Below are 25,902 nucleotides of genomic sequence, written 5' to 3' on the forward strand. Positions count from 1 at the left end.
GGACACAAGATGAAATTAGAATGTGGTAGTTTTAAAACAAATCGGAAAACGTTTTTCTTTACTCAGCGCATGGTTAGACTCTGGAACTCATTGCCGGAGAAAGTAGTGATGGTAGCTGGCCTTGCTGAGTTTAAAGGGGGTCTGGACAGATTCCTGAAGGAAAAGTCCATTGATCGTTATTAAATTTTGGGTCTTTGCCAGGTTCTTGGGGCCTGTGCTTATATACTTATGGGCTCTGATTGGGTCAGGAGCTCAAATCCATCTAGGATGTACTGGCTTTTTTCTTTAGTCTTAGCCAGGGAGAAAAGAGAGAAAGATCTCTTTGCTGAGACCCTATGAACAGGGTCATCATTCCTTTTAAATGCTGGCTATGGCATTTAAATCTATTCTCAGATATTCAGTGCCAGCTGATGTACAGATATCAGCCCTAAATATCCGATTCCTGGTATGTTGCAGACCACTGCAAATATCCATATCATGGTTATATTCTGAATAATTTAGGACAGCGCTTTCCCTGTCCTAAGTTATCCAGGTAGTTTGTCAGGATACCAATGCTGAATATCACTGGTCTCCTGATAACTTCCAGGCTCCACCCCTGGACTGATCTGGATAGTGCTGAGACAGTCTGTAGTGATTTTCAGGGACATTATCTAGATAATGCTACTGAAAACACATGGATGGTGTGAGGGAGTGGATGGTATAGTGAAGAGAACTCCCTCACTGATGATGCAGTTCAGCCACCTTACAGCAAGTGGCGCTAGTCTGCCAAGGCTGAGGCTGAGTCAGAGGGGCAGGGCGGGGCTCAGATCAGGCTAGAGTTAAATGCCCTGAGGCTGAATAGATCAGGGAGGCCCCGAGTGCACAGGAACCAAGGGTGGCAAGCAGGGCTGCAAAACCTGGGAAGAACCTGGAGAAGGAGCGTGGTCTTAGCAGGGAGTGTTATCCCATAAGTGACAGAGCAGAAGAGGATTGAGGTAGGACAAGTTTGACTCACAAGCTTGTAGACAGTGTGACTTAGGAAGTCAGTGAAAGTGAAACAATGGGGATTCCAGGAAGAAACAAGGTAGTTGGGTTGCCTGATGGAGGGGTGACCATGCGTGTGCAGTGGGTGTACAGCAGCAGACCATGGGAGAGAAAGCTTGTGACTATAGTATGTATATTTACCTCTGACATATGGAGAGAACAGGTTACACATTTCTCTGTATTTAAATAAATATTTTCCTTTCACCTTAACCCCTGACTGGTTGTATTTATTGAAGGTCTCATGTGCCAACTCACCTCACACAATCACAGATGGCTTGGAGAGTACTACTTATTTGGGTTGTAGGTGCTGCTACCCAGATAAGTAGCTTTGAAAACTGGGCTCATTGAATGTAGGGTTCCCTTTAGAACCCTACTTGGCCTGTTCATCCAAGCTAATATTTAAACAATGGAAAACCATACTCAAAAGTTATACTGTAACATAGTATAGTATCTGTCACACAATCAACAAACAAAAACATAGCGTAGTGGAACTGTATATTTGTACTGTACATACGTCAGCTGCTTTCTTTTCCATTTGTTCTAGTTTTTCCTGGGCATCCTTCAGTGCTTCAGAATACTTATCCAGCTCATCTTCAGTTCCTTTTAACTTCTTCTGCAATGCCACCAGTTCATCTTCCACCTTACAAAGAAAAGGAAGCAACATTGTTAGCTTTTTGCTTTGCAAGTTCTGGCATTAGAAGACAGTGGAGATGGCATGAGATATATAAAATGGAGACACAAACCATTGCTCAGATTGGGAACTTCTATGGAAGCATTGGATGGAGAGGTAACATTAAGCCTGCACTGAGCAACAGAGTACAAGGATGTAAAGGGACTACTTTCCCTTTTAGGATTTCAGGAAGCAACACAGAGTTTGTGAAGTCTTACACTGGGGTGGGGTTGATCACTTTCTCTGATTTTTTCTGTTTCATTTTTATAACCATTAGTTTTGTCAACTGCCTTAATGTGCTTCTTTGCTCAAGGTGTGGTCAAGCAGATTTTTATAAAGAAATACAGCGCATCGCTTCCATTAGGCAAGGTGGTTGCCTTGAGCACTGAGATTCGGTAGACAGCCGGCAAGTATGAAACTCCTCCTCTCACTCAGGGATTGGTGGAACAGTGGGAAAGGGCAGGTAAGCTGGCAGCTAAACAACAAGGAAGAGTGGGGCCTCAGCACATGTACGTATTGAAGGTCTGCCATGCCCTTGCCCACTCTGACACAGACTTCCTTTTATGGAGTGAGCAGGAATGCAGTGTTGTGCTCCCTTGTTGTTTAGCTGTTGGCTTTGTGTTCATTCCCGCTGTTACATCCACCACAGCACTGTCACATTGGCATGGAAAAAAGGAGATGCTGGACTATCAGGGGGGGACGGACATGGGATGCTAGAAGAGATGCTGGACTTCCAGGGGGAGGGGCAAGAGACAGAGACTGTTGATATGGGGAGGAGGGGGCATGAAGATGCTAGACTATGAGAAAGAGAGGGAGTTATGTGATTGCTGGATTGTAGCAGAAGGGGGAGGGCTGTGAGGTGCAAGATTAAAAGTTCACCTAGGGTGCCTAATATCCTTGCACTGACCCTGAATAAATATTTGTGATGTGGTGGGGAGAAGACCAGGAATGAATAGATATGTTACTGTTGATAATACAAAGTTCAGTTACAAAAATAAGACAGTGGAAGTAGGATAAGATCTAGACTAAGGGTGGCAGAGTAGCTGTGGAAGTTGGACGCTCTAGTCATACAATCACTGGTATTGCTTAGTGATTTTGAGAAAACCCACCTAAAGCAAGAGTCTGTGTTAGTGTTCTTTTGCACTATTGGGCTCATTTTCAAAATAGTAAAATGTCTAAAAAGTGGCATAAACCAGCATTTGGACGTTTTTCTCACAAAAATGTCCAAATCAGTATTTTCAAAACCTATTTCTAGATGTCTTTCTATGAAGTCCATCAGAAGTGCATCCAAATCTCAAGGGGGTGTGTCAAGGACGTGTTCAGGCCAGGACTTGGGCGTTCCTAAGACTTAGACGTTTTTCAGCCATAATGGAACAAAGCAAAACCGTCCAGGACTAAAACTAAGATGTTTTGAGCTAGACCTGTTTTTATAACAAATAATGCAAAAACAAAAGGTGCCCTAAATAAGCAGATGACCACTGGAGGGAATCAGGGTTGACCTCACCTTATTCCCCCAGTGGTCACTAACCCCCTCCCACCCAAAAAAAATGTGATGAAAAACATTACTTGCCAGCCTCTATGCCAGCCTCAGATGTTATACTCAGGTCCATTAGAACAGCATGCAGGTCTCTGGAGTAGTCTAGTGGTAGGTGCAGTGCACTTCAGACAGGCGGACACAGGCCCATACTCCCCCTACCTGTTACACTTGTGGAGGAAACTGTAAGCCCTCCAAAACTCACCAGAAACCCACTGTACCCACATATAGGTGCCCCCTTCACCTGTAAGGGCTATGGTAGTGGTGTACAGTTGGGGGTAGTGGGTTTTGGGTGGGTTTTGGGGGGTCCAGCACACAAGGGAGCAATGGTGAGATGTGTACCTGGAAGCATTTTATGAAGTCCACTGCAGTGCCCCCTAATTTGCCCTATTGCTGTCCTGGGATGTCAGGGGGACCAGTCTACTAAAAATGTTGGCTCCTCCTACATCCCAATGGCTTGATTTTGTGTGTTTTGCACTTGGACGTTTTTTGTTTTTTTTTCTCGAAAATGGACCAAAAAACAAAATGTCCAAATCACAAAATCTTGTTCAAAACCTTCTATTTTCGAAAACAAAACATAGACATTTTTCTTTTTTTGAAAATGACCTTCTTTGTTATTCAGACTTTGGACGTTTTTTGCAAAATGTCCAAAGTCCGACTTAGACGTCATATCGAAAATGCCCCTCTATGTATGCTCATTTCCTCTGTGTATGCTTTCTTACCAGCTATATCATTATAATTGTTTTAACCTGTTCTGTGTTGGTATCCCTCAGAACATGTTGTTTCAATTAATCTAATATATCTTAAATTGCAGTGATGTCACCAGAGCGATTGCCGGTGCGAGTCATATAAAAGGCGCCTTGAAAAGCTGTGTTAGTGCAGAGTATGAGGATGGCGATTATGGTGCAGTCCACAGCATCAGGCTTAAGAAGATGCATTAGATGGCTTTAATCCAAGTCCCAGAGGAAATTATTGAAACCCGGGGTGTCGGGCGTCATCAGGGGAAGCCGATGGGGCAGTCGCACAGTGTATGACTGGGAAGCAAGCTGGACAAGCAATCCGTATGTTATATGAGCAAGTGGAGCATTTCTTCAAAAAATTCGAAAAAAACCGTTGAAAGATAAATGCACGTTTTATTTTTTGAACACTATCCTGCTTATAATCGAACGAGAATAACGCCCAAGTTCCGACCTAAATCGGGAGATGGGCGTTCTTCTCACAAAAACAAATAAAGCGGCATAATCGAAAGCCGAACTTTGGACACTTTCAACTGCACTCCGTCGCGGATGCGGACAAAGTTGACGGGGGAGTGTCGGAGGCGTGGTGAAGGCGGAACTGGGGCGTGGTTATCACCCGAACAGAGATGGGCGCCCTTCGCCGATAATGGATGCGTTTGTAGCTAGAATTTAGGGCACTTTTCCTGGACCCTGTTTTTTGACGAATAAGGCCCCAAAAAGTGCCCTAAATGACCAGATGACCCCCAGAGGGAGTCGGGGATGACCTCCCCTGACTCCCCCAGTGGTCACTAACCCCCTCCCACCACAACAAATGATGTTTCACAACTTTTTACTTTCACCCTCAAATGTCATACCCTCCTCCCAAGCAGCAGTATGCAGGTCCCTGGAACAGTTGTTAGGGGGTGCAGTGGACGTCAGGCAGGTGGACCCAGGCCCATCCCCCCCTACCTGTTACAATTGTGCTGCTTAATGCTACTAGTCGTCCAACCCCCCCCAAACCCCCTGTACCCACATGTAGGTGCCCCCCTTCACCGCTTAGGGCTATAGTACTGGTGTAGACTTGTGGGCAGTGGGTTTTGAGGGGGATTTGGGGGGCTCAACACCCAAGGGAAGGGTGCTATGCACCTGGGAGCTCTTTTACCTTTTTTTTTTATTTTGTAAAAGTGCCCCCTAGGGTGCCCGGTTGGTGTCCTGGCATGTGAGGGGGACCAGTGCACTATGAATCCTGGCCCCTCCCACGAACAAATGCCTTGCATTTATTCGTTTTTGAGCTGGGCGATTTCATTTTCCATTATCGGTGAAAAGCAAAAACGCCCAGCTCACACCTTGGCGAATAAAGCATGGGCGTCTATTTTTTTTAAAAAATACGGTTCACTCCGCCCCTTCACGGACCCGTTCTCGGAGATTAACGCCCATGGAGATAGGCGTTTCTGGTCGATTATGCCCCTCTGTATCATTTGTGAGCAATTTTTTATTCAGGCAATAGCACTTGCACTCGTGATTAAGAGTTAGCCTTGTGAAAGAATGTGCTATGCCACCGGGCAAAACTAATGATTTTGCCTTAAAATAGGTGGATTTTTCTGAGGGTACTCTTTCAAAAAATTGTATAAATGCATTAAGAGACTAAAAATCTTTACCATGAGTGCTGTGGTTAAGTTTAATTAAAATAAGATTGGGATTTCTGCTGTTAGCCTGTTCCATACAGCATTGATCCTTGTATTTTTGTATTAGACCTCTATATCACATAGTCATAATGATACCTTTTATGCATCATACCATTCAGTCCCTGAGATTGTTAGTAACATTCTGGCACTACTGATAGTATATACCGACATCTTGTTTCAAACATCATAACCTCCTGCCTCAGAACTAGATCCACTGTTCCTACAGTACTCATCTGCGTAGTCCTGAGCTAAGGGGTATGTTTACTAAAGGGTGTTAGGATTTGCAGTTATCATAGATTTTAGTGCGTGTTAACCCCAAATGTAATGCTATTCTTTTTGAGGGTATGTTTTATGCAGGTCATGCACTAATGTAGTCATTAGCACGCGGTAACTACTAGGACTTATCGCAGGAGCGCTTAGTCACTCCTATGCAGCAGGTGCTAAGTGAGCCAGCATAAGTACATAAGTACATAAGTAGTGCCATACTGGGAAAGACCAAAGGTCCATCTAGCCCAGCATCCTGTCACCGACAGTGGCCAATCCAGGTCAAGGGCACCTGGCACGCTCCCCAAACGTAAAAACATTCCAGACAAGTTATACCTAAAAATGCGGAATTTTTCCAAGTCCATTTAATAGCGGTCTATGGACTTGTCCTTTAGGAATCTATCTAACCCCTTTTTAAACTCCGTCAAGCTAACCGCCCGTACCACGTTCTCCGGCAACGAATTCCAGAGTCTAATTACACGTTGGGTGAAGAAAAATTTTCTCCGATTCGTTTTAAATTTACTACACTGTAGCTTCAACTCATGCCCTCTAGTCCTAGTATTTTTGGATAGCGTGAACAGTCGCTTCACATCCACCCGATCCATTCCACTCATTATTTTATACACTTCTATCATATCTCCCCTCAGCCGTCTCTTCTCCAAGCTGAAAAGCCCTAGCCTTCTCAGCCTCTCTTCATAGGAAAGTCGTCCCATCCCCACTATCATTTTCGTCGCCCTTCGCTGTACCTTTTCCAATTCTACTATATCTTTTTTGAGATACGGAGACCAGTACTGAACACAATACTCCAGGTGCGGTCGCACCATGGAGCGATACAACGGCATTATAACATCCGCACACCTGGACTCCATACCCTTCCTAATAACACCCAACATTCTATTCGCTTTCCTAGCCGCAGCAGCACACTGAGCAGAAGGTTTCAGTGTATCATCGACGACGACACCCAGATCCCTTTCTTGATCCGTAACTCCTAACGCGGAACCTTGCAAGACGTAGCTATAATTCGGGTTCCTCTTACCCACATGCATCACTTTGCACTTGTCAACATTGAACTTCATCTGCCACTTGCACGCCCATTCTCCCAGTCTCGCAAGGTCCTCCTGTAATCGTTCACATTCCTCCTGCGACTTGACGACCCTGAATAATTTTGTGTCATCGGCGAATTTAATTACCTCACTAGTTATTCCCATCTCTAGGTCATTTATAAATACATTAAAAAGCAACGGACCCAGCACAGACCCCTGCGGGACCCCACTAACTACCCTCCTCCACTGAGAATACTGGCCACGCAATCCTACTCTCTGCTTCCTATCTTTCAACCAGTTCTTAATCCATAATAATACCCTACCTCCGATTCCATGACTCTGCAATTTCTTCAGGAGTCTTTCGTGCGGCACTTTGTCAAACGCCTTCTGAAAATCCAGATATACAATATCAACCGGCTCCCCATTGTCCACATGTTTGCTTACCCCCTCAAAAAAATGCATTAGATTGGTGAGGCAAGACTTCCCTTCACTAAATCCGTGCTGACTTTGTCTCATCAGTCCATGTTTTTGTATATGCTCTGCAATTTTATTCTTAATAATAGCCTCCACCATTAACTCAACTGTTATCCAGTTAGCGCATTTTACCTAAAATGTGCTAGCAGGATAGTGTTTCCACATCCGTGCCACACCTTCTCCCAGAAAAATTCCCTAACGTGCGCACTAACAGGTATATTACCGCAGAACACCTTAGCGCGGTCATGTGGTAACCCTGTTAGCACACATTAAAGGTTTACCCCCAAATTCTATATATGGCACTCAAAACTGTGCATGCAAATTTGGGCGCATACCCAATTTGCACATGCAATTTAATTGAACAAGGAGCCAATTAGCGCCAATAATTGGGTGCTAACAATCAATTATTGGCACTAATTGGCAACAATTAGAATTTACATGGGCTTCTTTCTAGTCAGGATTCTATGAAGAAGCGCCTGTAAATTTTTCCATGTGGATCTGAAAAGGGGGCTCAAATTTGGCTACCATTTACAGAATCTAGTCCTTAACATCCTTTGGCAAACACCATACCCCTAAATGACTAATATCTGGAGAGCAGGGAAATTATAGACCGGTAAGCCTGACTTCAATGCTGGGGGAAACAGTGGAAACTATTATAAAGAATAAATTATGAAACATGTAGACAAATGTGGTTTAATGGGACAGAGTCAGCATGGTTTCAGCCAAGGGAAGTCTTGTCTCACCAATTTGCTTCAGTTCTTTGAAGGCGTAAATAAACATGTGGATAAAGGCGAGCCAGTTGATGTAGTGTATCTGGATTTTCAGAAAGCTTTTGACAAAGTACCTCATGAGAAACTCTTGAGAAAATTAAAAAGTCATGGGATATGAGACAATGTCCTTCTATGGATTAGGAATTGGTTATTGGACAGAAAACAGAGGATAGGGATAAATGGCCATTTTTCTTGATGGAGAAAAGTGGAGTGCCGCAGAGATCTGTACTGGGAACGGTGCTATTGAACATATTTATAAATGATCTGGAAAATGGAACGACAAGTGAGGTGACTAAATTTGCAGATGACATGAAACTATTCAAAGTTGTCAAAACACATGTGGATCGTAAAAAATTGCAGGAAGACCTTAGGTAACTGGAAGACTGGACATCCAAATGGCAGATGAAATTTAAAGTGGACAAATGCAAAGTGATGCACATTGGGAAGAATAATCCAAATCATAGTTACTTGATGTTAGGGTCCACCTTAGGAGTCAGCACTTAATAAAAAGATCTAGGTGTCATTGTAGACAATACGCTGAAATATTCTGCTCAGAGTGTGGCAGCAGCTAGAAAAGCCAAAAGGATGCTAGGAATTATTAGAAAAGGGATGCAAAATAAGACCAAGAATATTATAATGCCTCTGTATTGCTCCATGGTGTGACCTCACCTTAAGTACTACATTCAATTCTGGTTGCCATATCTCAAAAAAGATATAGTGGAATTAGAAAAGGTTCACAGAAGAGCAACCAAAATGTTAAAGGAGATGGAATTCCTCTCATATGAGGAAAGGCTAAAGAGGTTAGGGCTCTTCAGCTTAGAAAGGAGACAGCTGAGGGGGGGATATGACTGAGGTCTATAAATTCCTGAGTGGTGTAGAACGGGTAGAAATGAATTGATTTTTCACTCTTTCAAAAAGTACAAAAACCAGGGGACACTCAATGAAATTACAAGGAAATACTTTTGAAACAAATATTTTTTTCACTCAATAAATAATTAAGTTCTGGAACTTGCTGCTGGAGGATGTGGTAACAGGGGTTAGCGTGTCTGGGTTTTAAAAAAGGTTTGGACAAGTTCCTGGAGGAAAAGTCCATAGTCTGTTATTGAGATGGACATGGGGGAAGCCACTGCTTGCACTGGGATTGGTAGCATTGGTAGTTGCTACTAATTGTGCCTGGCAGAGGTACTTATGATCTGGCTTGGCCAGTGTTGAAAGCAGGATACTGGGCTAGATGGACCGTTGGGCTGACCCTGTATGGCTATTCTTATGTTCTTATTTGTGCCAAGGTATTTTTCCCATGTTGTAAATGAGATATTTAGGTCAGCAAGGAAAGAGAGGAATATGTGAGCATGTACAATCCTGGACATTGTTTATAACATCACAGCCTGTGTGCAAGAGGTGCATTTCTTCTATGGTCAATATGCTATCATGTTTGCAGAGCTCAGGAGAAGCCTGGGCTATCTGTGCATTGCTGCAGCTGGGGCATCTACAAATAAGAACTTTAAATTTCTTGGTACTGCTGTTTATCCGCTGGTTTTGGTTTCAGAAAGGTAGTGAAATTGTTAAACTGCTAGTGACAATACTGTACGTGTGGCAGGATTTGGTATAAAGGTTTGTGTCCCCATCTCTAAGTTGCCCCTCCTTTACCACAGTAAATATTTTGTCTAGAGACACCACTGCTCGGAGGCTGTTTCAAGCATCTGTCATCCCTTCCATGAAGAAATAGTTCCTGAGGTGACTCCTAAGTCTATAGTTTAGCCTATCCTTCAAGTGGCTTTCAAATCCTATTATGATTTTGAAAATAATGCCAAAATTGCAACACCACACCCCAGGCTTTCACATAGGAACAAGCTATCTCACATTGATGAGAAAATTGGTTTTGAGAGCATGAAATCCCAGTAGTGGAAAAACAAGACTATTTAATATAGCAAACCTAATAAACAATGACAAATAAAAACTAGCATGGCTTATCTAGTCTGCCCAGAAAGGGAGCCAAGGTTGTACCTGTGACCTCATACGGGTTGTCCTCCCTTTGTCTTTAGAATTGTAACTGACACCCAGCAAAAATCTATAAATATTACACCAGGTCCTAAAACACCAATACACTACCACCTAGTTTAAAAAAACAAAAACAAACAAACAAACAAAAAACCCCCAACACAAACAGGACTGCAACAAGATCGCAAAATAACAGATATGCATTTCCAAAAGCTGACATATTCCAATTAATAAATTCAGAATAATATTTTTTTCTAGCTTTTGTTGACTGAGGATGTTGGGGTCCTTTTACTAAGGTGTGCTGAAAAATGGCCTTTGCTAGTACAGGCGAGTGTTTTGGACATGCACAGATTCATTTTTTTGCAGCGCGCCTGTAAAAAAGGTCCTTTTTTTGGTAGAAAATGGAGGTGCAGCAAAATGAAAATTGGCACACGCCCATTTTGGGCCTGAGACCGTACCGCAACCCATTCACTTAGCAGTAAGGTCTCATGCATTAACCGAGCAGTAATTGTCAGCATGCGTACAATGCTGATTACCGCCCAGTTAACACTGCATGCTGGAAAATAAAATATATTTTCTGGTGAGCATAGTGGATGCTCGTAAAAAATGAAATTACCACCCGGGCCATGTGGTAGCTGGGTGGTAGTTCCGAACTGGCGCATGTTGAGTGTGCCTATGCGGCATAGTAAAAGGTCCCCTTTATTTTTTTTATTTGCGTTGGTCCAAATGTCTCTTTTCTGCATTTCTCTGTGTTTTTCTTGTCTTTGCATTATCAGTGGTCCATTTGCATTTCTTCTGTCTCCATGTTCATCCCTCCTCCTCCTCCTGCTTCCTTATTCGTCCTGTCCAACATCGTCCCTCTGTGTCCCTGTCCCTATCTTTCCTCTAGTTTCAATATCTGCCCTCTCAGTGTCCCAATCCAGCCCTTATATTCAGCATTTCCTCTTTGTTTCTCTGTCTTGCTGTCCTGCATTTCCCCCTCTGTATCTCTATCCCTTCTCCTGTAATCAGCATTGCCCTTCTGTATCCCGAACTCTCTGTGTGTAGCATTGCTTCTCTGTGTCCCTATCCCTTCTCCCTCCATACGTAGAATCTCTTCTCTGTCTCTGTGTCCCTTTGCTCCCTCCATGTCCAGCATCTCTCCTCTGTGTCCTTGTCCCTCCCTTCTCTTTTCCCTTCTTTTCACACCCCCACCTTGGGGCCAGTATCTCTCCCCACCCGCACCCTGCCTCACAGTTCAGTAAGGCTCCCTCCTGGATCTCCAGTGTCTCCAGTGTCTCTCCCCCTCTTTTCTATCCAACATCTTTCTGTCTTTCTTCCCCTCCACCAGTCTCTCTTTCTCCATCAATTCACCCCCCCAAGCTGGACCAGCATCTATTCCTCTCCCCCCATCCCATCCAGCACCACTTCCTGTTTATTTGTCCTGTTCTAATCCTGCAGAACAGCACTTAGTTCTCCTTCCCCAGGTCAAGCATCGTTCTCTCACTCCCTGTCGCCCACAGGTCCAGCGTTTCTCCCCTTTCCTCCCTCCCCTCCCTGGGGTTCAGCAATTCTCCCTCCTGCTCTTTGTGGCCCACTGGTGCTACTATTGTGCCTTGATTGCTTCTAGTAGAGGCACCACAGTGATTGAAAGGAGCTGCCTTGAGACCTCAGTTTTCCCTGTGATGCATTTATGCCTTGTCTGATGCAATTCCTATTCCATGTTTGCTTTTTTGGCCGCCTCTGCACACTAAGCAGAAGATTTCAGCATATTGTCTACAATGACACCTAGATCTTTTTATTGGGTGCTGACTCCCAAGGTGGACCTCAGCTTCAGGTAGCTATGATTTGGATTATTCTTCCCAATGTGCATCACTTTGTATTTATCCACATTAAAATTCATCTGCTATTTGGAAACCTTACAATTTCCTAAGGTCTTCCTGTAATTTTTCACAGTCTGCATGTGTTTTCACAACTTTGAATAGTTTTGTATCTTCTACAAATTTAATCACTTCACTTGTCGTTCTGATTTCCAGATCAATTATAAATATTTTAAATAGCACTGGGCCCAGAAAAGATCTCTGTGGCATGCCACTATTCACCCTCCTCCATTGAGAAAAATGGTAATTTAACGCTACCCTCTGTTTCTGTCCAATAACCAATTCATAATCCACAATAGAATATTGCCTCCTATCCCGTGACTCTTTAATTTTCTCAGGAGTCTCTCACAAGGAACTTTGTCATCCACTAAAAGACATACTATTTCTTCTTACTCTCTGGCAATATCACTCACAAGTGCAAAGTGATACATGTGGGAAAGAGGAACCCGAATTATAGCTACGTAATGCAAGGTTCCACATTAGGTGTCACTGACCAGAAAAGGGATCTAGAATGATACATTTAAACCCTCTGTTCAGTGTGCTGCGGTGGCTAAGAAAGCAAATAGAATATTAGGTATTATTAGGAAAGAATGGAAAACAAAAATGAGGACATTATAATGGTTTTGTATCGCTCCATGGTGCAACCACATCTTGAATATTGTGTTCAATTCTGGTCACCACATCTCAAAAAAGATACAGTGGAATTAGAAAAGGTACAGAGAAGGGCGACGAAAATGATAAAGGGGATGGGATGACTTCCCTATGAGGAAAGGCTAAAGTGGCTAGGACAACTTGGAGAAGAGACGGCTGAGGGGAGATATGATAGAGGTCTATAAAATAATGAATGGAGTGAAACGGGTAGATGTGAATTTCTTGTTTACTCTTTCCAAAAATACTAGGAGTAGGGGACACGCAATGAAGCTATATAGTAAATTTAAAATGAATCAGAGAAAATATTTCTTCATTCAACATGACATGTAATTAAACTTGGGAATTGATTGCCAAAGAATGTGGTAAAAGCAGTTAGCTTAATGGGGTTTGAAAAAAGTTATGATAGCTTCCTAACAGAAAAGTACATAAACCATTATTAAGATGGACTTGGGGAAAATCCATTCTTATTTCTAGGATAAGCAGCATAAAATGTATTGTACTGTTTATTTATTTATTTGTTGCATTTGTATCCCACATTTTCCCACCTATATGCAGGCTCAATGTGGCTTACATTATGCCGTAATGGCAATCGTCATTACCAGAATGAGAAATACAGAGTGGTATTGCATTAAAGTTCATAAGTGACTGAGTAATTTAAGCAGTCAGGTATAGAGAGTTCATTTTCGGAATGAGAAATAAAGTGGTATTGCGTTAAAGTTCAATGGTGACAGAGTAAGTTAAGCAATCAAGTATAGAGGGTTCGGTTTTGTCCAGTTCTGGTATAAGTTTTGTTATCTGGTATTTAGGATAGATCATTGTGGTATGCCTTTTTGAACAGGTTGTTTTTTAATGATTTTCGGAAGTTTGTTAGGTCGTGCATTGTTTTTATGACGTTTGGTAGCGCATTCCATAGTTGCGTGCTTATGTAGGAGAAGCTGGATGCATATGTTGATTTATATTTTAGTCCTTTACAGCTAGGGTAGTGGAGATTCAGGAATGTGCGTGCTGACGTTTTTGTGTTCCTGGTTGGTAAGTCTATGAGATCTGTCATGTGGACCGGGGCCTTGCCGTGAATAATTTTATGAACCAGGGTGCAAATTTTGAACGCAATACGTTCTTTAAGTGAGAGCCAATGTAGTTTTTCTCTTAGGGGTTTGGCGCTTTTGTATTTCATTTTACCAAATATGAGTCTGGCTGTGGTGTTTTGAGCAGTTTGGAGCTTCTTAATAATTTGTTCTTTGCATCCGGCATATATTGCATTGCAGTAATCTAGGTGGCTTAGCACCATTGATTGTACCAGGCTGCGGAATATTTCTCTTGGGAAGAAAGGTTTTACTTTTTTGAGTTTCCACATTGAATGGAACATTTTCTTTGTTGTATTTTTCGCTTGGCTTTCTAGTGTGAGATTTCGGTCGATTGTAACTCCAAGAATTTTCAGGCTATCTGAAACAGGAAGGGTGTAGCCTGGGGTGTTTATAGTGGTGGGTTTGTTCATGTTGTATTGTGATGAGAGGATAAGACATTGTGTTTTATCTGTGTTGAGTTTTAATTGAAATGCTTCCGCCCATGAATTCATGATTTGGAGGCTGTGTTTGATTTCATTTGTGATTTCTGATGGATCATGTTTGAACAGGATGTAGATCGTGACATTGTCTGCGTAGATGTAAGGATTAAGGCCTTGGTTGGCTAGCAATTTGGCTAGAGGTGTCATCATATTACGTTCAAGGTCTGCACCTTTGTTCATAAAATCATTTACAGAGATGCCCCGGTCTACATGTTAGACCTCATAGACCTGCCACACAGGAACACTAAAAGATCAGCACGCACATTCCTGAATCTACACTTCCGCAGCTGCAAAGGACTAAAATACAAATTAACACATGCATCTAGCTTTTCCTACATAAGCACGCAGCTATGGAATGCATTACCACCTGACGTGAAAAAAATGGGCGACTTAACCAACTTTCGGAAATTACTGAAGACTTACCTTTTCAACAAGGCATACCGCATCGACCCATTTTTTTAACTTTAACGTATTATATGAACTGTAACGCATTACCACTGTATCTATTATTCCAAATTTGATCTCTTTATACCTGTTTGCTTAATTCTACTATATCACTTATGTTCTTTATGTAATACCACTTGTATCTTTTACTCTGGAATGGCGATTGCCATGACGGATCAATGTAAGCCACATTGAGCCTGCAAATAGGTGAGAAAATGTGGGATACAAATGCAACAAATAAATAAATAAATAAATAAATCATTAGGCTGAAGAGGGTCGGTGAAAGTGGTGATCCCTGGGGTACTCCACATTCTGGTTTCTATGGTGATGATGTGTTCGAATTTGATATCACTTGGTATGTTCTTGCGGTTAGGAAGCCCTTGATCCAATTAAGTATGTTTCCACCGATCCCGAAGTATTCTAGGATGTTTAGTAGTATTTTATGGTTTACCATGTCGAATGCACTGGACATGTCGAATTGTTTTGGGATTTTGCCAGGTATTTGTAACCTGGATTGACCACTGTTGGAAACAGGATGCTGGGCTTGATGGACCTTCTGTCTGTTCCAGTATGGCATTTTGTTTTGCTGTGTTTGAGAGTCACGAGCATACTTTCTCGCTTGTATCTGAATCACGTCTTTTTCAAGACAGCTTTTCAATTGACCACCTCTGGCCACATTCTTTTGTGACTTTTGCAGACAGGCATTTTGCCGAAACACAGTGCTATGTTGGGTCTTTTGAAGAATAAAAATTTTATATTTTCAATCAGTCATCCTCCTGTTATCCTTACAGAAGAGCTTTGCTGGTTACATTACTCCTCTCCTGTGTACTCCTGTACATAGTTCATCACGGCCCTCCGTTTCAGCAGTTTCCCTTATTGTTTTACTTGGTGTAACTGTCTGCAACTAAATTTAATCATGTGGACCGGCGCTTGGCATATTCTATAAATCATGTGAAAATTTAGGCTTATTCTATAAAGTATGCCTACATTTAGGCATACTTTATAACATATCACTATCCAGCTTATTTTTGAAAGAGAAAGATGCCCATATTTCGACCCAAATCGGGAGATGGGCGTCCATTTCCTATGGGCGCCCAAATCGGTATAATCGAAACCTGATTGGCGTCCTCAACTGCAGTCCGTCACGAAGACGAACAAAGATCACGGGGGCATGTCGGAGGCGTGGCGAAGGCGGGACTGGGGCATGGTTATCAGCCGAGGAGAGATGGGTGTCTTTAGCTGATAATCGAAACAAGAAGGGCATTTTTGACGAGAATTTGATCTGCTTTATTTGGACCCTTTTTTTCAGGTTTGTCCCAAACAAGTGTCCCAACTGACCAGATGACCACCGGAGGGAATTGGGGATGACCTCCCCTGACTCCCCCAGTGGTCACTAACACCCTCCCACCAAAAAAAACCCACTTTAAAAACTTTTTTCCCAGCCTGTATGCCAGCCTCAAATGCCATACCCACCTCCATGACAGCAGAATGTGTTCTATCTGACAGCCTTTCCTTGGTTCTGATGTGAGTCTTGGGTGAGTGTGACACCTTTTCTGTTAAGGGCACTGCAGAGAGTCACATTAGCAATGCATTGTGGTGGGTGTAGGGTACTGAGTTCTACTCCCATGGTGCTTTTCCCTCCTGCTAACTGGGTCAGAGTGTGCCATGTAAATAAATAAATAAATTAGAAGGCACACGATAGACCCTCAGATGTCTCATGCTTGCCAAAACCTGAGTAGTAGTGAAAATACAAAAAAAAACCCAAACAAACAATTCAACAAAACAAAAAAACAACAAAAAGAATGATAAGGTTCATGCAAACCTAATGGAACCTTTTTTTTTTCAGGACAGGAGCACACAAATACATCATGCCTTTCAAGAGCAAAAGTCTATGAAGGTGGGTGTACAACAACTTAACTAGTGAGAATATTTAATGTAGATAAAATTGACAAAAATTAAATGATGTATAAAATGGATATAGATAACAGATATTCTGAAGATATTGCCTCTGTCAAGATTCTCTTGGACCCTCCTTTGACATGTATTGGGAATTTGGTATGGATAAGACACCAAACACAAAAAGTTATTGAGGAGGTAAAGGGGAAGTCTTGCCTCATCAATTAACTTAATTTATTTGAAGGCTTGAATACACATGTGGATAAGGGTGAGCTAGTGTATCTAGATTTTCAGAAAGCTTTTAACAAAGTTCCTCATGAGAGACTCCTGAGAAAATTTAAAAGACATGGGATAAGAGGCAATGTCCTTCTGTGAATTAGGAATTGGTTTTTGGACAGAAAACAGAGGGTAGGGTTGAATGGCCATTTTTCTCAATGGAGGAGGGTGAATAGTGGAGTGCCGCAGGGATCTGTACCGGGACTGGTGTTATTTAACATATGATTCCTTTCAGAAACAGTTAAAAACTATTTTATTTAATGACTATCTGATCTCTAAATTGAGTTGAGAAATCTAGATATTTATAGTTATTTGGATGTTCTTTTTATATTTTTGTCTGAATATAGAGGGATTACTTTAATGATTAGTTATTTGCTATTTTTATTCTTTGTACATAGAAAGATTATTTTAATAATTTGCATTTTGAATGTATTACTATGTTGATTTGTACACCGCTTTGGACCCATAGAGGAATTAGCGGTTAATAAGTGCTGGATTAGATCAGATTAGATTTATAAATGATCTGGAAATGGGAACGATGAGTGAGGTGATTAAATTTGCAGATGACAAAAAACTATTCAAAGTTGTCAAAACACAAGTGGATTGTGAGAAATTGCAAGAAGACCTTAGGAAATTGGAAGACTGGGCATCCAAATGGCAGATGAAATTTAATGTGGACAAATGCAAAGTGATTCACATTGTGAAGAATAATCCAAATCATAGTTACCAGATGCTAGGGTCCACCTTAAGGGTCAGCACTCAAGAAAATGGTCTAGGTGTCAATGTAGACAATACACTGAAATCTTCTGCCCAGTATGTGGCGGCAGCCAGAAAAGCAAAAAGATGCTAGGAATTATTAGGAATGGAATAGTTAATAAGACTAAGGATATTATAATGCCTCTGTATTGCTCCATGGCGCGATATCACCTTGAGTATTGCATTCAATTCTGGTTGCCGAATCTCAAAAAAGACATAGCGGAATGTGAGGGGGTATACAGAACTGCCCATAATGCTTAAGGATATTCCCTGAAATAGACAGAGCCACCTTAAACCCATTAGACCTGATCAGGGAGGAAGTGAGACAGGAGAGGTGGAGCTGAAGATACAGGAAGGATGAAATATAAAAGGGGGGCCAGACTGGGGTTAAGAAGGTCCAGAGAAGGAAGAGTTGAAGCTCACCACAGGCCTCTATAACTTATGTCTAGAGACCATGACTTGGCTGAGGTAAGCCACTTTAGATGAGAATATTTGAGAATTGTAAGCCTTGCCCTGAGGTTTGGCTCTAGCCAGACCTGGTACTCAGAGAGAGAGAAAGACAAGAGCTTACAGGCTGTGTTTGGAGAGTGGCAGCCAACATCCTCAGACTGTGTTTGGGCCCTGTCAGCCACATGCTCTGGATAGGACTGTATTTGTTAAATCAAAGAGCTTTTTCACCTTGTGTTCCTGGCCCTGTTACATAACAGGCCTTAGGTTTTCCAATAATAAAGTACTTATTTTCAGTTTTACACTTTTGTCCGGCTGTGTTATTGTGCAGTCCTACCCCCAACCGTCATTTGCAGTATCACACGGAATTAGAAAAGGTTCCAAGAAGAGCGACCAAAATGATTAAGGGGATGGAACTCCTCCCATATGAGGATAGGCTAAAGAGGTTAGGGCTCTTCAGCTTGGAAAAGAGACAGCTGAGGAGGGATATGATTAAGTGGTGTAGAACAGGTAAAAGTGAATCAATTTTTCACTCTTTCAAAAAGTACAAAGACCAGAGGACACTCAATGAAATTATATCTAAAGACTTTGTTATTTGGAAAAGCTTACCCCACAGACTTGACATGTGCCTCCACTACTTGATTCATAACGCTGTAATGACAATTTTGGACACATCCACCCTTCCCTTCTCTCCCCTGACTTCCCTGTTCCTTTCGTTTCTTCCCCATTCTCTCCTTCATTTTTTATGTAGGTTACTTGCCAGCTTATTTTCAAAAGAGAAAAACGCCTATAGTGCAACCTAAATCGGGAGATAGACGTTTGTCTCGCAAAGGCGCCCAAATCGGTATAATCGAAAGCCGATTTTGGGCGTTTCCAACTGCACTCCGTCACGGAAACGATAAAGTTGACAGGGGCTTGTCGGGGCGTGTCGGAGGCATGGTGGAGGCGGAACTGGGGCGTGGTTATCAGCCGAGGAGAGATGGGCGTTTTTAGCTGATAATAGAAAAAAAAAAAAGGCGTTTTTACCATGATTTTGGGTCACTTTTTTTGGACCCTTTTTTTTCACGAACAAGTCCCAAAAAAGTGCCCCAACTGCCCAGATGACCACTGGAGGGAATCGAGGATGACCTCCCCGGACTCCCCCAGTGGTCACTAACCCCCTCCCACCAAAAAAAACCCCACTTTAAAAACTTTTTTCCCAGCCTGTATGCCAGCCTCAAATGCCGTACCCACCTCAATGACAGCAGAATGTGTTCGATCCTGTCACAGCCTTTCCCTGGGTCAGATGTGGCTCTCGGGTGCAGTACAGGGTCACATCAGCATTGCATTGTGGTGGGTGTAGGGTATTGGGCTCCGTGATTTCATTAGCTTGTGTTACAATCTCACAATGTTGGTAGTTGGTAGGCTCTTCTCCCATGGTGCTTTTCCCCCTGCCTACTGGGTCAGAGTGTGCCCTGTTGTGTTTCCTGTTGTAGTCCATACGGTAGTGGCCATTTTTGTAAGCCAGTTTTAGTTCCCTTTCCTGTGTTAGCCACGTTGCAGAACTTAGTTCTTACCTTGAATGTGGCTGAATGAGGGCATTGTACAGCATTCAGCCAGCTCTGACCTACTGCTCATCTCAGTACCAGGGAGACTCGTTGCCAGTGGGGCACAACCTCTGATCTGCAGTTAACTGTGAGTAAAGGTGGTTATTCCAATAAAGGACGTTTTCGTAGAGATTAGTCTTCAGGTGTCAACTGGTGTGCCAAGGTTATATAGCAGTAACCAGTCCTAGAGGCCTGCGTGTATGCAGGTCCCTGGAGCACTTTTAGTGGGTACCGCAGTGCACTTCAGCCAGGTGGCCCCAGGCCCATCCCCCCCTCCTGTAACATTTGTGCTGGTAAATGGGAGGCCTCCAAAACCCACTGTACCCACATGTAGGTGCCCCCTTCACCCCTCAGAGCTATGGTAGTGTTGTACATTTGTGGGTTTTGGGGGAGGGGGGTTGGGTGTTCAGCACCCTTGGTAAGGGAGCTATGCATGTGGAAGCTTTTTCTGAAGTCCACCGCACTGACCTAGGGTGCCCAGTTGGTGTCCTGGCATATCAGGGGGGCCAGTGTACTACCACTCGTGGCCCCTCCCACGACCAAATGGCTCGGATTAGGACGTTTTTGAGCTGGGCGTTTTTAGTTTCCATTATCGCTAAAAAAAAACAAACGCCCAGCTCAAAAACGTCCATTTTTTCGAAAATACGGTTTGGCCCGCCCCTTCACGGACCCGTTCTCGGAGATAAACGCCCATGGAGATAGGCGTTTCCGTTCGATTATGCCCCTCTTGGTGTATTAGTTTAATTTGCTGTATTGGCGCTTGCCTTTGCAGTGTGATGCAAGCTACATTGGGTCTGACACAGTTGGGAAAATGTGGGATATAAATGAGATAATAAATAAATAAATATGGAAATACTTTTAAAACAAATAGGAGGAAATATTTTTTCACTCAACAAATGGTTAAGCTCTGGAAATCACTGCCGGAGGATGTGGTAACAGCTGTTAGCGTGTTTAGGTTTAAAAAAGGTTTGGACAAGTTCCTGGAGGAAAAGTTGAGATGGACATGGGGGAAGTCACTGCTTGACCTGGGATTGGTAGCATGGAATGTTGCTACTAACTGGGTTTCTGCCAGGAACTTGTGACCTGGATTGGCCATTGTTGGAAGCAGGATACTGGGCTAGATGGACTATTGGTCTGACCCAGTATGGTTATTCTTATGTTCTTATGACACATACGCATAGATATGGTGGCCTCATAAGCTTTCCTACCTTTAGGAAATAGGCTAAAAACAAGGAGTTTAAAAAAAAGTTGTTATGGATTACAAACTGAAAGAAGGAGCATCTAGACCCATTGGAAGGGGAGCATGATGACTGCCAGTTGTGGTACCAGGCTGGGGAGGCATGTCAGCATGTATCCCACTGGAGAGTGAATTCTCGTACTTCCCCAATGCATCAGAGTACTATTTAGCTTGGTGGTCTTGGGAACAGCAATATGCTATTCAAAAAGTGATAACATTTTTTTAAAGTTAATAAACACAAGGAATCTTTGTGAATTCTTTTCCTCTGAGAAGCTTTTGTAGTAGAAAGTGCAAGACAGTGGTTTGGAAAACACCTTGCAATCAAGCCCTAGGGAGACAAGACGCCCATTGACCTCAACACAGGTAAATGTTCACTCTTCAGGAGAAGGGTGATGTCAGCGCTAGACAAACAGCTACTGGGAATGGACCACTCCCTATGCAACCACATCTGCCAGAGTTTCAGCACTGTGACTCAAGTGCCTTAAGGAAAAACGGAAGCAAGGAAAGGGAGTATAATTATAGTGCTCATGTCTAAAACAGTATAACTTTAACAAGGGATGCCTTAAATTAAACATCAGAACTTCCAGCATGATATTCAAAAGCACCTGCTACCAGTTAAGTGCCAATGACTTGGGCCGGTCTTTAATTTTCAGCAGTATTATCTGCCTAATGCTGCAGAAAATCATCACAGAAAAGCAAAAAGCACTAACAGGGGGATGATCAGAAGCAAACACCGGCGCTAGAGGCTGTTAGTGCCATACTAGCGCCGGAGTTTGCTACCACCCCATGATCAGAGTCCCCGAGCGCGTGAAATAACGCACTCAAGGGCTCTGAATGCAACTAGCATGCAAATGCATGCAAAACAGGGCTAAACATATTCATCCCCAATGTTCAGCAACCAGCGCGCTAAAGATTGGGTCGCTGGCAGTGGCAAACCCACCAGCTCCGAGCTGACCCTTGGGGAGGAATGGTGAGCCCTGTCCAGCATGCATTTACATGCTAGCAGGCCCCCATTCCCCCAACAAAGCAAACCCGAAGACCCCCCCAGTGACAGGGGGCTGGAGGTCCGGCGGACCCCCGGTCCCCCTGAGTTCCCTTCCCAAGTTCAGGGAGGGCTGGAGATCCGGTGGGTCTCCAGCCCCCCTTAACTCCCCTCAACATTAAAAAAAAAGTCCCTGGTGGCCCAGTGGGCAACCAACCCCCCCCCCCCAAGTGACAGGGGGGCTGGAGGTCCGCTAGACCTCCGGTCCCCCGACCCAGTTCACGGAGGGCTGGAGATCCGGTGGGTCTCCAGTTCCCCCCCCCTAACCCCCCAGCATTGACAAGGATTCCTGGTGGTCCAGTGTGAATCCCCCACCCCCTCCCTTGCCCAATGTAACCTGGGATGCGTTGGGCAGGGCTTCACACCATATAAGGGAGAAACGCCATTTTGCGGCATCGAAGGAAAAGGAGAGAGGCAGGCTACCTCCCTCTTCCAGCCCAAGGTAGGGTGAGTGAGAGGGGATTCACACTGGACCACCAGGGACCCTTACCCACTGGATCTCCAGCCCTCGCTGAACTGTGTCGGGGGGTTTGGGGGGACCGGAGGTCTAGCGGACCTCCAGCCCTCCTGCCGCTGAGGGGGGGGGGGGGGGGGGGTTGGTCGCCCTCTGGGCCACCAGGGACTTTTTTTTTAAATGCTGAAGGGAGTTGGGGGAGTTGGAGACCCACCAGATCTCCAGCCCTCCCTGAACCTGGGGGGTGGGGGGGGGGGATCGTCGGGGGGGACCGGAGGTCTGCCGGACCTCCAGCCCCCGTTTTGCCTTGCTCAGGGCAGGGGTAGTTGGGGTCTGGTGGTTTGGACTTTCTGATCATAGGTCTAATAACGCCCCGTGCTGTTCCAGTGCTATTTATAGAGCACTGTTTGGAACTCTGCCTGAATTCTAATGCATGCAGTCAAAAGGGGCGTGGCTATGGGCATTTCGTGGGTGTTCCCAAAATTATGTGCATAGTTATAGAATATGGCCCAGTGTGCATAAATCTATGTGCAGGGATTTACGTCACATTTTCGTTGGTGCAAATGGAGGCATGTAGTTTTAGGCACTGGGATATCAACTAAGCGGATTCAATATATCAGACCTAAATCTAGGCACTGCCTATAGAATACGCTTAGGGGGAATTGTTTACCACATAGATTTTTTAGGCACATTATATAGAATCTGACCCAAAGCCAGTAATAGCAGGCATAAATGCACATGTCTAAATGTGGTGCTTTAGTGCATAACTTACAGTACGAGTTACACATGTAATTGTTGGACAGACCTATGCTCTACCCATGTGCCTCCCCCTGTGAATGCCCCCTTGCATTTACACACTAATGGGGCAATTGTATAAGTTGGCGCCCAGTGGCATAGCTACGGGTGGGCCTGGGTGGGCACAGACACACCCAATCTTGGCTCAGGCCCACCCAGCTGCAGCTCTCTTTCCCCCTCTCCTCTGCAGTGTCCAGGCATCTGCACTCTGGTCTCTGAACCCCTTCCCAGTGTCAGTACATGTGTCCTTGGTGCCTGCAGTGATTCATTTTTGCTTCTTGCGCCAGCCCCGCAGAATTCCATCTGCTGCGTTCTGCCAGACATGAAACAGGCAATGATGTCAGTGAGGGCAGGACATGGCAGATGGAAGCCTGTGGGGCCAGCGCATGCAGCGAAAATGAATCGCTACAGGTGCCGAGGACACCTGTACCAACATTGGAGAGGGACAGAGTTCAGAGACAGGAGCACAGATGCCGGGCACGCCGCAGAGGAGAGGGAGAAGATGTGGGGTAGGTGAAAAAAACCCTCCTTATGTTCTTAAAAAATATCTCCGGGAAGATATTTGTGGTGTGTGGTTGGGGGGGAGGGGGCACGTGCGCGTGGAAGGGCCCTTCCAATTGACCTCTGGGTCCATCCAAAATACCAAGTCTGGCTACGCCTCTGCTGGCGCCTAGAGGTACACACCACTTACATGCCTCAAAGGCGCCAATAATTGATAGGCACATACGTGGACAAAGCGCTATTCTATGAGATAGCATCTAACTGCAAGGGGGGCCATGGATGTGTCTCCCTGTTACACGCATAGTTTATAGAATACTATAACTTACGTGCATCACTTAGCATGCTTACACATGGCAATGTATGCCTACCATTGACATGATGAAAGAGGACATGCCTAGCCTTTTTCGAAACAGCAAAACATCTTTATTTTTGAAAATGGCCACTTGCTAGATGTTTTTGTGCTCTGTGAGTTAATCTTTTTGGTCCATTTTTGAAAAAAAAAAAATGTCCAAGTGAAAAACGCACAATATCAAGCCATTGGGATGTAGGAGGGGCCAGCATTCTTAGTAGATTGGCCACCTAAACTTTCCAGCAGAGCAGTGGGGCCCCCTAGGGAGCACTGCAGTGGACTTCACAAAAAGGCTCCCAGGTACACATCTCATCACTGTTGTTCCCTTATATTGTAGAGTGAGCCCTCCAAAACCCACCAAAAACCTACTGTACCCAACTATACACCATATAGGTGTCACCTATATGTGGGTACAGCAGGTTTTTGGTGGGTTTTGGAGAGCTGACACATTCCACCACAAGTGTAACAGTTAGAGTGGGATATGGGCTGGGTCCCCTTCTCTACAGTGCACTGCACCAACCACCAGGCTACTCCAGGGATATCTGTTTGCTGCACTAATAGAACTGGCTGTAACATTTGAGGCTGCCAAAGAGGCTGGTATGTACTGTTTCTTTTACATCTTTGGGGGGTGGGAGGGGGTCAATAACCACTGGGGGAGTAAGGGGAGGTTGTTCCTTTATTCCTCCAATGTAAATAGTCTTCCCAATATTTAAAACCATTTAACCGGCTAGAAGCGGTTAAATGGCACTAACTGGCTATCTGGCAATATTCAACAGGAGATTGATGGTTATCGCCCACTGAATACTGCTGGTTAGCGCTTAGCTGGTTAGTGTGAGGCAGTGGGCAAAAGAAATTGAATAATTCTGAGAAATCATATGAAGGGTTAATTTTGTTTAAAGGTGCTCAGATATTATTTTAAATTCTCAGTTCTGCTAGCAAGTGAAGGAATGTCATCTGGTTTAGGTTATTTACGTTTGCCGAGCTAAGGTTAGGAAAGGTCAGTGAGAAATGAAACTCTGTCCCTTGTGAATTGCCAATGCTAGCTGGCACAGCTGTAAACTATTATGAATGAACAAAGCATGAGCCAGACATGCCGTAGTTTTAAAAGAATTAGTTTAATGCTAGTTAGATTCTAAATAATTCTAGATATTCCTGATGTTTAGATATATCTTATAAGAATGCTTATTTTAGAATATGTGTATTCTGTGTAGTTAATATGTAGAATATCTGTTAAATTCTGTATTACTCTTTGTCTGCTGTTTAAGACTGCAGTTGAGGAGATCAACATGTGGTTTGACTTAGCCATAGTTCTGGCTGGTTCAATGTATAAGCTGATAGGTGAAGAAGGTCAGGAAAAGTCTTGATTAATTATAGCTAAGTGTAGGACTGGCCTCCTGGAAGTAATAACCTGATATGTATGCTATTAAGTAAGATTGGCTTTTGACCTCTTTAATGAATGCCAGAGTTCAGTTAGCAGTTAGTATGAATCAGACTAGGAATATGAGAATAATTAATGTTAGATGGGGCCTCTTAGTCTCTAAGGGAATCCAGTTTAAGCCATAGATGAAAAATCAATCATAATGAGAAATATAAGAGTTCTGGAGACCAAATGTCTGGCTTAAGGGGCCCCAGGTCAGAGGTCAGTTTAGGATGTCTGGAACCTATGTAACTGATATTTTTAAAGTAATGATTGGTTGAGGCAAAGTGACCAATCTATTCCTTAACCAATTGGAGAGTAAGGGGGCTGGGCTAGGCTAGGCTAGGAGGAGGGCTTAGGACCCTATTTAAGTAGGAGCAGAAGCAGTTTACGTCAGAAAGAACTCAGAAGGAGCTCAGAAGAAAGAGAAGGACAGAAGGAACAGATAGAA

At 43.7% G+C, this 25,902-nt stretch overlaps 1 protein-coding gene across 2 annotated transcripts in view; it reads right to left on the reverse strand.

Annotated features, from left to right (window-relative positions):
* Nucleotides 1–25,902, reverse strand: part of LOC115481182 (tropomyosin alpha-4 chain) — a 181,604-nt gene that overhangs the window by 135,290 nt on the left and 20,412 nt on the right. For both annotated transcript variants that reach the window (XM_030220249.1, XM_030220251.1), the window contains exon 2: nt 1,538–1,663. In XM_030220249.1, coding sequence (XP_030076109.1) covers nt 1,538–1,663 — 126 coding nt within the window. The remainder of the gene's footprint in view (nt 1–1,537; nt 1,664–25,902) is intronic.

Source organism: Microcaecilia unicolor, chromosome 11 (assembly GCF_901765095.1).
Source record: "Microcaecilia unicolor chromosome 11, aMicUni1.1, whole genome shotgun sequence".
In the NCBI taxonomy this organism is placed as follows: Eukaryota; Metazoa; Chordata; class Amphibia; order Gymnophiona; family Siphonopidae; genus Microcaecilia; species Microcaecilia unicolor.